Below are 16604 nucleotides of genomic sequence, written 5' to 3' on the forward strand. Positions count from 1 at the left end.
ATATTTAAGTCTAACTGGCTATGGATGGCATCCATAAGGAAGAACCAGAAGTGCATTTATATAGTCTAGAACACACTACCTAATCCATGCAACTGCTGGGACAACTTATCTATGGGTTCTCTGCTCATATTCTCCTTCCTGAGGGCCTCTCTGGAGGGTTCTGGGTCAGCTGAACTGTATTAACTGCCTAAGTCCATTCACAGCTGCTCTTTTTACACTAATACATGCACATTAAGCTTGATGCTTCCAGGAAGTATCAGGTTAATGCATCTAAGCAGTCTGATCAAGTCAAGCACACTGGCTAAATCCACTTCATGGCAAAGAAGGGCACCACGGTATAATCATTCTTCTACCTGAAGCTACCAAGCTCTACCATCACTCACCTTATCAGCATCACATACTTGGCCTACCTCCTTCATTTATGTGAAGACAAGGTGGACTAAGAAAGAGTCAGAGATGCAGAAGAGATGAGCAAACGACCAAGAGAGATGAGAAGACAGTTACTACAATACCCTTCCCACCTGTAATATTTGAAGCATAACTTACGAAATATGGCAGAAAGCTTCAGGGAGAAAGAGTTATTATACTTGCAGCTTTAACCTGAAATCAAGGTTAGATTCTGGTTTCCACTGCCTGCTATGAACTGCAGTAAGACTACACTCTCCTGAAGCCACTTCCCTTAAGCTTCACCTTTCAGAGCAACTACATTTCAGGCAACATTTTTAAGCAGATCTGCATGCTACGTGTGAAGATAGTTCTCTTCAAACAAAAATCACAGCCTATGTCTTGAGTGAGGTACTAAATTGTGACATCTAAGTTACTTAAAATGAAAAAGTTTGAGCTAAGACTTTCAGTAATCGTCTCAAACTAATGGAGATAATCCCTTCTTCACTTCTATTCTTCCTCCTTTATTATAGTAAAGGGACGCCTCAATATTACAGTAATGGACAGAATAAGAACTCACTACTACAGGAGAACTACCAGTTCTTCTCAATTATACCAAGTTAAGCAGCAAGTGTCATTCTTCCTACTGAGCCCAAGTCATGCTGCAAATAATCATATGGAAAATGTGATTTTACAACATAAAAATGACCATTCACTGCACAGGTGATGATCTGTGTTGATTTATTTTTTTTTTAAGATTTGTGGCTTTGACAACATAATCCCAGTACCTTTTGTAATGCTTATTTACTATCACACGTAACAAATTCCAACTCCTCTTCTCAAATAAGCATTTTCATACTGGATAATTCAAGATGGTGCTAACAAATCAGTGTCTTGAAAATTTTGAAAAAATAAAGCTTGAAAATAGCTAGGCTATAGCCTAGCAGCAACACAGAATTATCTAAAACATATCTAGTGCTTCACATGGAAAACTGCTGCAGGAAATCTCAGGCATCTCCCATGGTCACATGCTCAATAATTAGCTAGCACTAATAAGTACACTTAGAGAGATCAAGAACTGATTAGAATATGGAAGGCAGACTCTTTAGCCCTTACGCTTCACTACCAAGTTCCAGCTTGCTATACATCTATGAAGTACTGAACTGGCTATCCAGATGTTGAGCACAACCTTGGAAGTAATGCAGAGCCTTTTCAGCAGTGTACGAAGTAAAGACAACATGGGAAAAGAGATTTTTAATTATGATTCAGTGGCACAATGACATGCATTTGTACACAGTTGAGATGAGCAGCAACTGAGTTAGTTTGGTTCTTCAAAGTCCTTTCCTGACAAAGCATTGTGAATAAGGTCAAGAATTTCAATGGAAGTCCTTACCACAGGTCACTTAAAACAGTACAATGTGCCTTTCAAGCAGGAAATGCTTATTTGGGTTTTCATTATTGTATAAAGTTTTAAAACAATTTCACCATTATGTAAAACACATCTGCAAACAGATCACTTGGCTAACAATCTATGCACCTGTTCATACCATTCCCATTGACAGCATCACCAAGGGAGACCTTGAATAACCTGTGCTAGGTGAACCAAGGATCAGTGCGGTGGTGGTCTTGATCCTGCCAGATGAGAAGAAAGCCTCAAGCAGAAGCAGATTAATCTGCAGATCACCATCTTCCACCAGCAGGCCTGCTACCAGCAGCAAAACATTAGTGTTTTCATGAACACAGGATCTCAGAGGAAGAAGGACTACTAGGGAAAAACATCATCTATCTGACAAAGGCAGTCAAGAGCAACTTTGCCAGTAGTGAGAGCAGCTTTAAACATCAGGTAAGCAGAGGAACAGAGAATGGCAGAGCACACACCAGAAAGGATTCTGGAGGAGGTTTTCTCACTCCTTTCAAGATAAAGTAGGGCAGACAGGTGTATATCTGAAACCCCATGTACAAAGGTATACAGCCTGTGACACAAACAGGAAAAACTGCCAGCCTGTGCACAGCTGCAGAGCTATGCACATGCTATACAGAGTTACTGAAATTAGAGACACAATGGGATAGATCACACAAGTAGAACACTGTGAGAGACAGATGCAGGCTCTTCACAAGACACAAGCAGGAAGGATGAACAGGGTTGAGCTTTATAGCTACATGCAGCTCTGCTACAGAAAACTTAAGCTTGTTGAGAGTTTACAGGTCAAAAACGTGGATGCCACCATGGCATCTGCTTCAAACCACCCTATCAAAAAGGTGAAGTAGATAAGTCATCCTCAGCACTGCAAGAAGCCTCTGATCATAGGCCATTGTTCACAACAACCTCCTGAGAGGGCAACATGGCAGGGTACAAGAATATCCAGGAGTGAGCAGTAATAATTTTTACTGGATGTGTTGTACAGGCCCACTACAGGAAGTGTTCTACTACTCCAGTTACTCATGAGCAAGAACTCACCAGGGATGGCAGCAGCAGCCTTGGCAAGTGATTATGAGATGGTAGAGATTAAGGTATGGAAGGAAGTGACAAAAGAAAGTAGCAGAACCAGATTTCCAGACATCAAACCTCAGATTGTTAAAGGAACTAGTAAGTGGGATCCCAGGGCATGCTGCGCCCCAAAGGGCAATCAGACCTCAAAGAGCTGGTTGAGCACCAAGGACAACCACCTCAAAGTATGAAAACAATCCTCCCTGACACGCAAGATAATGAGCAAGAAGAGCAGGAGACCATCTTGAATGAGCTAAGCATATTAGAAGGGGAAAAAAAATAAAGATTAGATATGGAAAAAAAAAAGTTCTCTTCTGTGAGGGTGGTGAGGCACTGGAACAGATCGCCCAAAGAACTGGTAAATACTCCTTCCCTGGCAGTGGTCAAGGCCAGGTCGGACAGGCCCTTGGCTGAAATGGTGTTGTGAGGCATCCCTGCCCATAGCAGAGGGTTGGGATTAGGTGCTTAAGGTCCTTTCCAACCGTAAACATTCTATGACTCTACATGAAAAGCAGAGACAGATTAATAAGGACACATAAAGCAGCATGGTCTGCTACTAAATGGGGTAGTCAATCTATTGACAAACAATGCAGAAATCTCCCAAGCATCTTCTTTGCATCAGTCTTTAGTAGGGTTTTTCTGGCCTAACAGCAAAGTGGAATGTGTTAGGAATTACTCTAATGAATTGGACAAATAAAAATCCATGGAAGCAGATGAGACAGATCCAAAGGTACCAAGGAGCTGGCTAGTACCAACCCGAGGCTGCTACTTCTCAGCTTTAAAAAGTTACAGCAATCAGTGGATGTCCTTTATAACACCATCTTCAAAAACAGCAGGAAAAATAAACCAAGGAATTACAGGCTGGCCATCTCATCCTTAGACCCCTAAACATCAGACTCTGAACAGTAACACAGCTGACTAGCCCATTTATTCAAGGGCTACCAACAAAACACGGTCAGTATATCCAGAATGGACTTGTCCATGGCCCCAGTTTCTGGACACCAAGATCAGTTAAACAAGTTAGCCAGCACAGGAGGAATTTTGGGCTTTGTGTATGGATTGGCTGGCTATTAGTTAATCCATATGGGTTCAACTGAGGAAGATATACTGGGATAGATGCTACTTAAACAAAAACATAAAGAGTCATTAGGTCTTAGACAGCCAATTTACAGCTGCAAATCACATGCACTTTAGTGCAGCAAATGCCAAACTGTGAAATTACTGAGAAACATGACTGCTTAAAGCTACAAAATAACAATCTTATGAGCAAAGTCCTTTTAGCTCAGAGCAGGAACAAAGGGCTGCCCTGGTCCCCCATGGTAGTGTATAGAGAAAGCAAAACCAGAAGGACATTCAAACACAGCATCTAGAGATTCAGATACACTATTCATTTGAATTTCTGGAGCTTAAACTCATTGGGGAGAAAAAAAAAGTAATTAGCTAAGAACACATAAAAGATGATAATAAGAATACATGAGGCAATGTATATAAATTATAATGTAATTGATAAATAAATCGGTATGTAAAGGAAGTCACAGTTTAGATACAAGATGTGGGACCTCTGAACCCAGACAGCATACCACCTGTACAGCAGCACATTGCTACACTTGTCACTTACAATACTGCCCCAAGTAAGGTTTTGTCTGATAAATCCACTGTACAGCCACTATGTGCTATGCTACAGTCACTGAATTTGGCCCCTGAAAGAAGGATTAGAATAACCCAGATAATCCAGTAGGTGAGCAAGTACACCCTAAATTATCAGTAGAGGCAGAGTCACTGGTGTGTGAATACTCTCCCATGTTGACAGCAGCAGGTAGGACTTAAAGTACTGCTTCACATTGTAATTATCTCATCCTACTGCAAGCTGCCACTGGAAAAGTCAGTCTCATTCCTTCTTTTCCTTCTCTTTCCCCACTGCTCATTCCTAATGTCCCTCTTGCATCAGATCAAGCCACTGTGCTGCCATAAATCCCAAGTTATCTCACAATTGGGTGGGGAGGATGAACTAGAGAGGAAAAAGTACTCCCATCAGACAGATCATCAGTCTTATCCAAGATCACCCTGTGGCCACACACAATCACTGCATCTGAGGCATGGAAAAGGAACTCATCAGCCGGGTTGGAGGATAACAGCAGAACTGCCCTTTCTGGTTGTAATACCACAGTTTGTATATTTATCTCCCAAATCAGGCTCTGAGAAAAGCAAACAAAACTAGACACACAACTTTGTCACCTTGGACTGATTAACACCACACTTCAGATGAGCTAACAGGCACCATAAGCTTGCTCTTAGTGCAAGATCTTCCTGGCACACTAGAAGGCTTCAAGGCAGAATTCCAGGGGGTGATCTAACTTCAAAGTAGTAGCCTGGGCATCTTGGACAAGAACCGGCTCCTGTCAAGCTGAAAACCTCTTTATATGAATAGGCTCCCAACAGTCTGTTAAATAAAAACAATTTTTGAATTCTACTTCCCTCATTTTTGTCCATTAAAGTCCAGTGTTGCTCACCATCCAAACAAACAGAACTTTTGAAGATGGGGAACCACAGATATCAGAAAAGATGATCAGTAAATGCTTAGAGATAAGCAATAAGGGCAAATGCACAGTAATGTCTCCTCCCCAAATACAAGGAGACATCCACCTTTTCCTATGACTTACTTTGATAAGATCATAGAATTATTTAGGTTGGAAAAGACCTTTAAGATCCTAAATTCCAAATTATGATCTCAATGACCCCTGCATTAAAGTAAGAGTTCCTACTTCCAACTCTCTCCTCCTCAGTTTCTTTTTCTTACATACAGAGAAGCAGAAAATAAAACTTTTTACTGGCCCAGCCAAGACACAGTCTTCATTTGACAACTTAGGAAAATTAAGGAACACATAACCCTGTGTGCCTAGGCCTTATCAACAAACATTCTGACAAAGTAAGAGTCTCCATCCTAACTTCCAAGTGAGGATATTTCTTTTTTTTCATGTGGAAAGTACAGTGAAACCACTTCTTATTTCCATTAAATGTGTGTGTATGTGTGTATGTGTATATATATATATATATTTAAGATCAGTAACAAAATGCTGAATTACTTTAAGCAGCCTCATTCCCGTAACACAGTCACAAACTTGCCATCACACAGCAGTCTTGGTGATTAGGTCACTCTTCCACAAAGAGCAAGAGAAATCAAACAGGTCAAAAGCCTCTGTTGCAATCTTCCAACTTGCAAGACATACACATGGCAAAATGAGAAATGGAGGAATTTGCTTTGCGATGTTTTATGTTTTCAGTGAGGGTGGTGAAGCACTGAAATGGGTTGCCCAAGGAAGCTGTGAATGCTCCATCTCTGGCAGTTTTCAAGGCCAGGTTGGACAGAGCTTTGGGTGATATGGTTTAGTGTGAGGTGTCCTTGCCCATGGCAGGGGGGTTGGAACTTGATGATCTTGAGGTCCTTTCCAACCCTAACTGTTCTACGATTCTGTTTGTTTGTTTGGGATTTTTTGTTGTATGCACCAGAATACACCCTATCCTAGGCCAAAATGAAAGTTCTATCTAGTTTGGCAGCCTGTCTGAATGTAATCACATGTCAAGTAAACAGTGGTAGCTGTCTGCTTCACCCTCCTAGAGACCTGAAGCATATGCATTTCGTGCTCCAGCCACTAAATATTTGCGTTCAGCCACAGTAATATTTTCCTGGTCTTACTCAACTGCCTTTTGAAAATAAACTTGTAGCAACTAATAAGATCTTCTATAACTATACAGTGGATCTCATCATCATGTGTAGAGAAAAAAATGTTTGCTTTGGATCTACTAACTCTTGTTTTCTAATAAACAGTAAGATACAGCCATATCTTAACTCACTTCTTTAATGGTACTCATGGTTTTTAAAACCTTTCACCTCATCTCTCCCTCCAGGTACCTCTTCTTAACAAAGAAGTATCATAATCCATTTAGTATCTCTTTCTAGACAAGCATTCTTAACTTCTGTCCACCCCATTACCTTTCTCTAATTTTCATAGTTCTGTTTCATCCTTGATACTGTTGTAATCTTTGGCAACCAGTTTACTTGTTCAATTCTCTCTAAACATTACACTGAAATCCTTGAGAACCTGTATATAAAGACTTTGCCTCCCCCACCAAGCCAAACATACCTCTTCACATTTACTTACGCTTATTTTCTCAGTCAGACACTCAGTACCACAGAGCCTTTCAAACTTTTCCCTGTTTTTACTACTAGGAATATAACCTCTCTCATCAGTATTTCTACCCTCTTGCCCAACGATGATAGATAGCAGAGACCCATGTAGTATTCCCAGAAATGAACATTTACTCACACCCTCTTTTTTATATTTAAACCAACTACCCACTTATGACAGAAGTCCATATTTACTCCATTACAGTTGTATTTCTTGAAAAGCCTCTGACATCAAATTCTGTCCTTTCTGTACAAAGCACACCCAGACTAATTTTACATTATTGCTGTTGTAAGCCTGTTTAGACTCTTCCATACAACCCTTCTTTTGGCTCCCTCTCACATTCCTTAACTGATATCCCTTCTCATTCCACAAGCAACAACCAATTACTTCCCATGCTCCCTAATTACTGAGAGACAGCGAGACAATTCTATGCTTGTTTCCAAACCATGCATGTACTAAATGGCCTGCTTGACACACTGTGAGGTGGAAGCGATAGCAGGGAGAAGCCACCAGAAGTTTTGCTTTGTACAAAACTGTAGTTTTCAAGAAACTTAAAAGATCATTATATTTTAAAATACATTTGCTTCTGCTGCTGACTGCTCCAGAGAAGAATGGACAGATAGTCAGCAACAGCATGAGCTTGTTTTCTAAGGCACACATATACTCCTTGGCATCAGCCAAGACCTTGTAACTGTGACTTTTATTCCGGCTTCTTGCCTTAATTCACAGTTTAATTTTAGTAAGTGTCTTACTCTTTTTGAAAAATAACTTAAAAAAAAAACCAAAAAAAACAAAACAAAAAACCTCACCGTTTTATTACGAAGTCTAATGATGTCCGAAACAGAGCCAGCTCCACAATATTCCATAACGATCCACAGATCTGTGTTCTTGAAATAGCTGCCATAGTACTTGACAACATAGGGACTAAATTGGGAAAAAAGGTTTGCTAAATAGATGAATTCTTACTAGGGAAAAGGAAACAAACAAACAAACAAAACACTTCTAATACCTTAAAAATTACACTTTGGCACACTTCAAAGTTACAGCCAACACCTTAAAAGTTTATCCTAAAAAATACATAAATAAGAAACCGATATCACCATAAAATAGAGGAGATGCAAAGTAATATCTCCATCCTTGCAGGCATTTGACATTAAGGCTTCCATTCCTACAATACTAGCAGTCATGGGATGACTTTTGTGAACTAGTGCAAGGTAACAGTCCTTCTTCAGAACTATTACAAGATTGTTCACTTTTTAAAAGGTCTGTTTCTGCATGAAAAAGGCAAGTGATAGAACATTATTTTGGAAGTTAACTAGCCATTCATCATGTGCCAGAAACATCTTTATCTATCTTCTGAAACAGGTAACTGAATTCACAAGGCCCAGGACATTTACTGGAAGTATTAACCTTAGGGCTTGCCGGTACAAATTAACAGAAGCAAGCATGGAGAATTTTAAGCAGAGGCAAGTACTTACACTTTCAACAGTTTCTGTTATGTAGACTATTTGTACATCCTTAAATCCAAGCTAAGGATAGCAGGAAGCCACAAAGAGGTTCCTTTAAGTAAGTTGTCCAACACAGACTGTTTCAATTTTCCACATAAAAATGTTTGCATCTACATGTATTTCAGCTCTATTCACAAGTACAAATACATCTTCACATAGACTCTTAGAAAGGGAATAGAACTGTCACACCTACCTGTCACATTGTTGCATTATAGAGATTTCTTTAATTATTTCTTGAAGATCTGACTCCACAGGGACCTGTTTAATTGCTACAACTTGTCCAGATTCTTTGTGTATTGCTTTAAACACGCTACCATAAGACCTAAAAATAAAAGAAGGTTTGTGGTTTTTTTTTTAAACAAGATAAACTGCTTCTCATGTATTTTATGCAGAAACTCTAAAAGTCACATGTATATTTAAAAGTCAAGGACATATATTCACACAGAAGTTTGAGGGGTTTTTCAGGCTGCAAAAAATGTGGTTCTACAGGACCTCAGGAAAGACATGCCTCTGAAGAATGAATCTTTATCAAGGTGTAGAGTATCTAACTCCAGGCACAAGCACCTTTGCTGTGTTAATAAAGAAGTGACATCTAAAAATACATAAATATCTATGGGGATGTATGGAAGTCTACTGCATTTGCTGTATTATTAAAACTTGTCTAGAAAAGCATTCCTTAGGACAATCACTCTCTCTGTAACTTAATATGCCAATACACGCGTTATATACTGTTTCCCTCTGATTCCATCCCCTTATAAATAGCTGCACTTACCCTTCACCGAGTTTCTCCAGAACATCAAAGACTTCTTCAGGCTGCTTAGTTAAACTATCCTCACTTAGCTTTTTCAGTTTGCTAAAAGAAAGAAAAAAGTTACTTGTTTGTTTAGTTGGGGGGTAGATCAAGCAAATTTTCATACAAGTGAGCAGACAAGGAAAAGGAAAGTATAAAGAAAAACATACTCCAATGAAAATAAAATGCCTAATTAAAGTGCAGCAATAAAACTTTAATCAACCATCCCATAAGATGGAGAAAGTTATGACAATTTTTGTCATTACGACTTTTCCACTGGTTTGCTCAATAAAGCAGCATGTTCACATCCAACTCATTGTCCAAACCACTTCCTTTGCTAAAGTAGAAACAGCCACAGAATACAATAAAGCTCACCTTTCATCAAAAAGCAGCCAGCATGCAAACACATGTTCATTATTGTCTAGAGTATGCCATTTTGCTATCTAAGATAAAGTAGAAAATCAGTCCTTCATCCACATGTAGTATCTACTCTAAACTGTACCACTCATAAGCCAGTGAATTAGATCAAGTTAAAAGCAGAAACCAGACAGTCAATATGACTCTGGAAGCATATGGTAGCACTTCACCTTTACAGGTGGTAGCAGAACACTGAACCTATAGGTGAGTTGGGGCACTCCCTCTTGCATCTTTGTGAATGCACATAAGGACAGGTGCAACAAAATCTCTAATTACATTACATCACCATATTTTGCCCTCCAATCCCCTCTCACATAATCTCAAATCACTCAATATCACTCTACAATTTCTCCCTCCACCTTCAACCCACTCCTACCGCTACCCTTTGCCTTTCACAAGCAGACCTAGCCCTCCTCCAGCCTCCAGCATTCCCATCTATCCAGCCACCCCAGACTCCTGGCAGATCTCAGGACACAACTTGGCTGTAAGCTTGCAGTAGGTCTGACAATGAACATTGCACAGGAAAATATAATTACACACGCACTGCAGCACAGCTGGGTGGCTGCAACATGTAAATCCTTCACCCTCAAAATTATAGGGAATTTTGCTGCAAGACTGAAATAACAAGTTAACTCTAAATGATATCCAAGGGTACTATTAAAGTAGAAGATGAGCTGAAGAATAGCTGGTGCTGTAGTGTTAGATACAGACAATGTATTCCATATGCAGGAGGGAAAAAAATAATAAAAAAGAAAACAGAAAAGAAAAAAACAAAACAAAACCAACTTTGAAGCACTGCAGAACATGAGAACTTTTGGAAAATATGTTATCCTGTGACACTTCCCTAGAAATGAATATGAAATAGGGGAAGAGAAGAGGACACGGACAGAAAAGACTGACAAATCTTAACACTGGAAAAACATTGTTTGAAACAAACTCCTTTATATTAAGAGATGTAATTCTGTGATATACAGAACTAATACAAATTCAAGTGAAATGACTGATGAAGGAATTCCTGGGTCAGAAGAGACTTGTTACTGCCAATCATCTAAGTAAAGACAAAAAATTAAAGTAATTATATAAACATATAGGTCATATTAATTGGTATTAAACAAGGTGTGGGGACAGAGTTATACATTTATATATCAAACACTTTCACAGATGTAGCAATTACATTAATACAAAAAACATCCACGAGCATTAAGAAAAGGTGCATAAATTCCTCTAAAACCATGCAGTTTGCCACAGCAAAGAGGCAAGAAGCCAGCAAGCATGCATGTTTAAGGGAGAATAAAATTCTCCATAGCAAATCAAAGGCACAACTCGTGAATACAAAAAGCAGCACAAAATACAAATGACAGCAGCTAAATAAAGTCTGCAAAAGCAGAATACAAATTAAACACAAGAACACACAGCAACTCTGCTTTCTTTTTTGCCCTCTCTCTCCTTGTTAGAGACTAAGAAGCAGAAAGATAGTGTCATGGTTTAGCAGGACAGACAGAACTTATATCTCGCAAGGAAATAAGATCAAAACTCATGTCATTACCAATTAACATTATCAAGAGTACCTAAGAGGCAACCTGGAGACCAAAGAAATAAGCATTCTGTAGTTTTAAAACTATTTTCATATTATCCAACTCTGACAAACATGTTATGAGACCAAATAACACTTAACACTAAATACTAAACCTATTTAAAGGCAGAAAAATAGGTCAACCTCAAGAATTTCATCATCAAATAGACCACTCAAAGTGAATTCCTTTACAAATATATTGTAAGAGTGAAATGCTAGACCCAATGCTCAAGTGACAACATTAACAACAGCTCTTTGTACCACAGAAAGATCCTAATGGCTTAAACTGTTTAATGATTTCTATTTCTGGAAGTTTAACAGAATTCCCAGCTCTTTAACTACAGAAGAAAATGTGATGCACTGTTCTGCAAAGGCTGCAATAAAGAATGCATTTACAAAAACTTTGGAAGAAGCAAGAAGGAGGAAGATAACTGTGGTAATTGGCTGAAAAGCACTAAGTGTAATATAAGATGATTAGAAATATTATCTTATTGGTTAAAAATAAGCAACTAAAACTTGGGACACAGAAACACATCTAAGACTTCAGAATCAGCTTTGTTACCAGTTGAGTGTGCATGTGCCTTACTATCCACACCTTGAAAACATGCAGGGCAAGACATACAGAACCAAACATTTCAGTGGGATCACTGCTTTTTTTGAAGGCAAAGTGTTCTACATGGGAAATTAATACTATGAGCACCCAGCAAAATACTTACCTGCTAAGGCATGACTAGAAATACAGGGGGGCAGAGGGAGGCACAACTGAAAAAACAAAGGGCTCAAGAACAACCAGAGAGAAAGAAGTTGTCTCATTCTTCTTCCCTCATGGGTCCTCTACTTTCACAACACAAGTGTTTAAAACAGAATAAGCAAATTGGTAAATTCAGGCACTGTTTTATTCCAGCCACAGGATAAAAGTGCCATACACACACACAAATATGTGTATATGTGTATGCCTGTGAGAAAGTCTAAAGGATATGCATAGAAGTATAAAACCTTGCTAGAAAGTGATTTGGCATTTTTTTTTCCCTCTAGAAAATCATTAGGCAGTGACTATGGGCCACTTCAGTAGTCTTCCAAAAGTAAAGCTGTTCCTGAAAGCAGAAGAACTAACTAAACTACAACTCTGGGACAAGAGCTGGCAAAAGGATTTTCTTATTCCAAGCAGGTTTAACTTTCTGCATAACACCCAGTGTCTTAAACAAGAGCAACACATCCTAACAGAGAATTTTACTTTTATAAATCCACTTGATAGGAGAAAACATTCATATTTAGCATGACCAGAATCTTATACATCATGAGTACATCAGCAAAACTCCACGTAACTAAGTGCAGCAATACCTGGAAACCATGAGAAGAACACAGGACTACCAACCCTAGCATAAAGATCAGAAAAATCTGAATTGGGACCCAGAAGAGATAATTCCATGCACACTATATGAAAAAAAGCAAAGTATGAGTTTAGTTCCTAAGTTATTACATATAGATTTAACAAAATAAACCGGTGATGTGCTACAGAGGTAGGCATAAAAAATACCCTGAAAACTAACAAAGGAAAATAAAGCTGGGCTGAAGAATATTGTCATGAGTCATAGAAAACTGGACAGTTACTCCATGAAACATAAATATAGGTGGTCCATCTTGCAGAAGAACTAGCACACTGACACATTTTAAAAGAATGGCTGGGATCAATTATACTGACATTAAAAGAGAAGGTAGAAAGATAAATCACTGCAGTCATCAGAAACAGAAGCGTCACGTGACAGCCTTGAGATATTTACACTGCTTTATGTCATTCACACACATAAAAGCAACTGTAAGACAGTTTATATTATTGTATTGAGCATTTACACCAAGTTTTTTACCAATAAAACCCAAACGAACTTACACTTTTGTCCTGTCATTTTCAGGAGGAATTTCACAATTGCCATCCATGTGCCCTGACATGTCCATTGACATGACTTTCACAGACTGTTTTAAAAAACACGTTTATCCCTTCACACAAAATTAAAAAAAATGTGTTTCAGTGAAAATTAAACTGCCTGAGTTTAAATAAAGGACTGCAAAAGCCTCAATTCACATGCTCCATGCTTGTTAAGCAGCCTTTTATATGGCAGCAACACACAGAAGATGGGCAAGAGAGAGATGGGCTTGTTCAGCCTGGAGGAAAGAAAACTCTGGGGAGACCTTAGAGCAGCTTCCAGTACATAAACGGGGCCCACAGGAAATCTGGAGAGGGACTTATTACAAGGACATGTAGTGATAGAACAAAGGAGAAGGGCTTTAAACTGACAGAAGGGAGATTCAGATATTACAAATTCTTGACTATGAGGATGGTGAGTCACTGGCACAGGTTGCTCAGAGAAGCTGTGGCTGCCCCATCCCTGGCAGTGCTCAAGGCCAGGTTGGACGGGGCTTGGAGCAACCTAATCTGGCAGGTGTCCCCTATGGCAAAGGGGTGGAACTGGATGATCTTTAAAGGTTCCTTCTAACCCTAAACATTCTATGATTAAAACCTAAGTATTTGACAGAATTGCATCTCTAGCTACTTTTCTTTACCCTTGCATGCAACCTAGGTCCTCATACATTAGTATGCAAACACATACAGAAAAAAATGCAACAACAACACAGGAAAGTTACAAGACTCAGAGGCAAATTTTGTAATTTGAGTATTTCAAGAGTGAATGTCCTTTTTAGTGAGAGAAAGTACAAAGCACATCTGAAGTGATCTGAATTTCTAACTAAAAAAAATGCTATGTGAACTACTGCACAAGTTGTTCAGTATAAAATCAGAACTACTAAATTATTTTTAAAGTAAAAAACTTTATTCTGAAAAGGACTTCTCCTTAGAAGTCTTTGGTTACTGATGCAGTACATCACTCAAACAATAAAAGCTAGTGATTTTGACAGCATCCCCATCACTTGACCACCATCATTGCTACTTTCTTAAGAGCTGTTTTAATAATTTACACAACACACCATGTTGTGTGCTCCTTTACAAAGAGGGGAATATAAGTGCCCTACAGCTGTAAAGGAACACTGGGTTTCTAGGACATCAGTGCAGTTTTTGAAGTGTTAATATGAAATTCTTGCTACCTCTAAACTTGCAGTACAGATACAGTAACTGCGCCTGTAGACAGAAGGCACCAAAGTAAAGAAGTCTAGTGCTCACATCTATTTTGCCAAGTAAACACGGTGTGGCCATTCCAAGCCACTACTGCATCCAAGGCAGACATCAAAAAATGCTGCCCATAAAAAAATTATCCATACTCCTTCTAGACTTGCAGAAAAAAAGGAGATGGCCTAGCATAACAGCTGGGAATAAAAAAAAAAAAAAAAAAAAGGGGGGGGAAATCAGAAAATTGTAAAAAATAACCTAACAGATAAAGGGGATATATATACACATTGATGAAAAAACTTAGTTCAAATCTTATGAAAAACTAAGTTCAGATCTTCTCCCCTACTGAAGAAACAAATCCCTTACGTTCTCATCACAAATTTCCACAAATAAGCTTCAAAAAACATGGGATGTCTAATAATATGCCAGAGTTTAAAAGTTCCCTCATCAGCTTTCTAGTTCTTCCTGACTGAATCTAAGTATTTCAGCAGCTCCTCACTTTCAATTAGGCCACACCCATCATAACAAAGTTAGAGCAAATCCCAGATCTTAAAAAAAAAAATAAATAAAACTCTTGTAGGTTATGCTAACTTCAACTTTGATTTTCAATCCTTTAATACTACCATATCCCAAGCTTTGCACTGGTCCAGGTAACACTGATTACTCCTCAGACATTCCTATTTCTTTTCCTAAACTCTTGCTAGTGCCTGTCCTACTTCCTTTATTTGACACGTGCAGCAACATCAGCCTAAAACTACAGTGTAGTAGGCCTGTTCCTCCTCACCCCACTGCCTGCTAAAAAACACTGCAAAATTACAGAACAATTATTGGTCAAAGTTTTCAGTAGTAGATATTGTTTCACTGCCTGCTAAAAACACTTCACATAGCAACTACTAATCAATTCCTGGTCAAAGTTTTCAAGTAGCAGATGATGTTACTTGATGCATTATTGGAGGAGAAAACAGAAGTTCAAAACTGCATTCTTCTCAAGTCCTGTCATCCTGCAGGAAGCTGTTTTAAAGAAATTTAGATGTAGAATGTAAATGTTTTAAAGTAGATCGTAAAAATTACTCTCTTCTACCACCAATTTAGACTGTGCAGTCCACAGATTCTTCATTAACGGGAATTAAAATAGTTGGAGTACTAAGACAGGAAGTATATATGCAAACTGTGAAACTCCATTCTGTGTACCACATACTACATTCTATGTAGAATATAGCTACCTCCAAGAAAGGGCTGATCCAATTTAAATATTACATTTAATGCATTTACAATACAATCAAAGCAAAACTATTTTGTGCTGTAAGATGACAAGTGTCACATTATAAGCAAAAGCTCATGGTTTCACATCTTTACACACGCACACAAAAAGAAGACAAATGATAAATGCCCCCCAAAAAAAACCCACCATGTACTAATTGATACCATAAAAATCACAGAATGGTTTGGGTTGGAAAGGACCTTAAAGCTCCAGTTCCAATCCTCTGCCATGGCTCAGGACACCTTCCACTAGAGCAGGCTGCTCCAAGCCTCATTCAACCTGGCCTTGAACACTGCCAGGAATGGGGCAGTCACAGCTTCTCTGGGCAATCCGTGCCAATGTTTCACTACCCTCACAGTGAAGAATGTCTTTCTAATATCTAATCTAAATCTCCTTTCTTTTCGTTTAAGGCCATTATGACTAGCCAGCTTATGTATTTCAGAAAATACACATACTGTGGGTATATTCATGATTTTTGCCTCTTCCCACTCCCTGATTTACAACTGCAACTATGCAACCCCCACCCCCACAAGCATCCCTCCACCAGCAGGACACAAGGGCACTTTCTGGCGTGGAAAGAACAACTCCTTACGTCGGTTTCTCCCTCAGACCTGAACCACAAAGCGCACGGACCACAAAGCACTCTTCTAGGCTATAAAGTTCCCCTTATAACCTAATTAGCCCCTAGGGGCTCGCCTCCCCCTAGACGCTTACCCAGACGATGATTTCAGGGACAGCCCCCTCCTCCAAAAGACCCTTCCCAACGCAACACAACCGCTCCAGCCACTAGGCAGGTCTCAGCCCACCTCGTTGCCCCGCCGTTCCCCTCAAAGCCCCGCAGTACCGGAGGTAACCGAGGACGCCGGGGTCACGGGGAG

At 39.2% G+C, this 16604-nt stretch overlaps 1 protein-coding gene across 4 annotated transcripts in view; it reads right to left on the reverse strand.

Moving 5' to 3' along the window:
* The window catches only part of STK3 (serine/threonine kinase 3), a 126722-nt gene that overhangs the window by 109291 nt on the left and 827 nt on the right, over nt 1–16604 (reverse strand). For all 4 annotated transcript variants that reach the window (XM_061373210.1, XM_061373207.1, XM_061373209.1 and 1 more), the window contains exons 2-4: nt 9340–9420; nt 8761–8889; nt 7869–7983 (exon numbers count right to left, since the gene is read on the reverse strand). In XM_061373210.1, coding sequence (XP_061229194.1) covers nt 7869–7983; nt 8761–8889; nt 9340–9420 — 325 coding nt within the window. The remainder of the gene's footprint in view (nt 1–7868; nt 7984–8760; nt 8890–9339; nt 9421–16604) is intronic.

The sequence above is a fragment of the Neopsephotus bourkii genome, unplaced genomic scaffold (genome assembly GCF_033783945.1).
Source record: "Neopsephotus bourkii isolate Nb327-2 ecotype Australia unplaced genomic scaffold, CSIRO-AGI_Nbou_v1 NB_1630, whole genome shotgun sequence".
In the NCBI taxonomy this organism is placed as follows: domain Eukaryota; kingdom Metazoa; phylum Chordata; class Aves; order Psittaciformes; family Psittacidae; genus Neopsephotus; species Neopsephotus bourkii.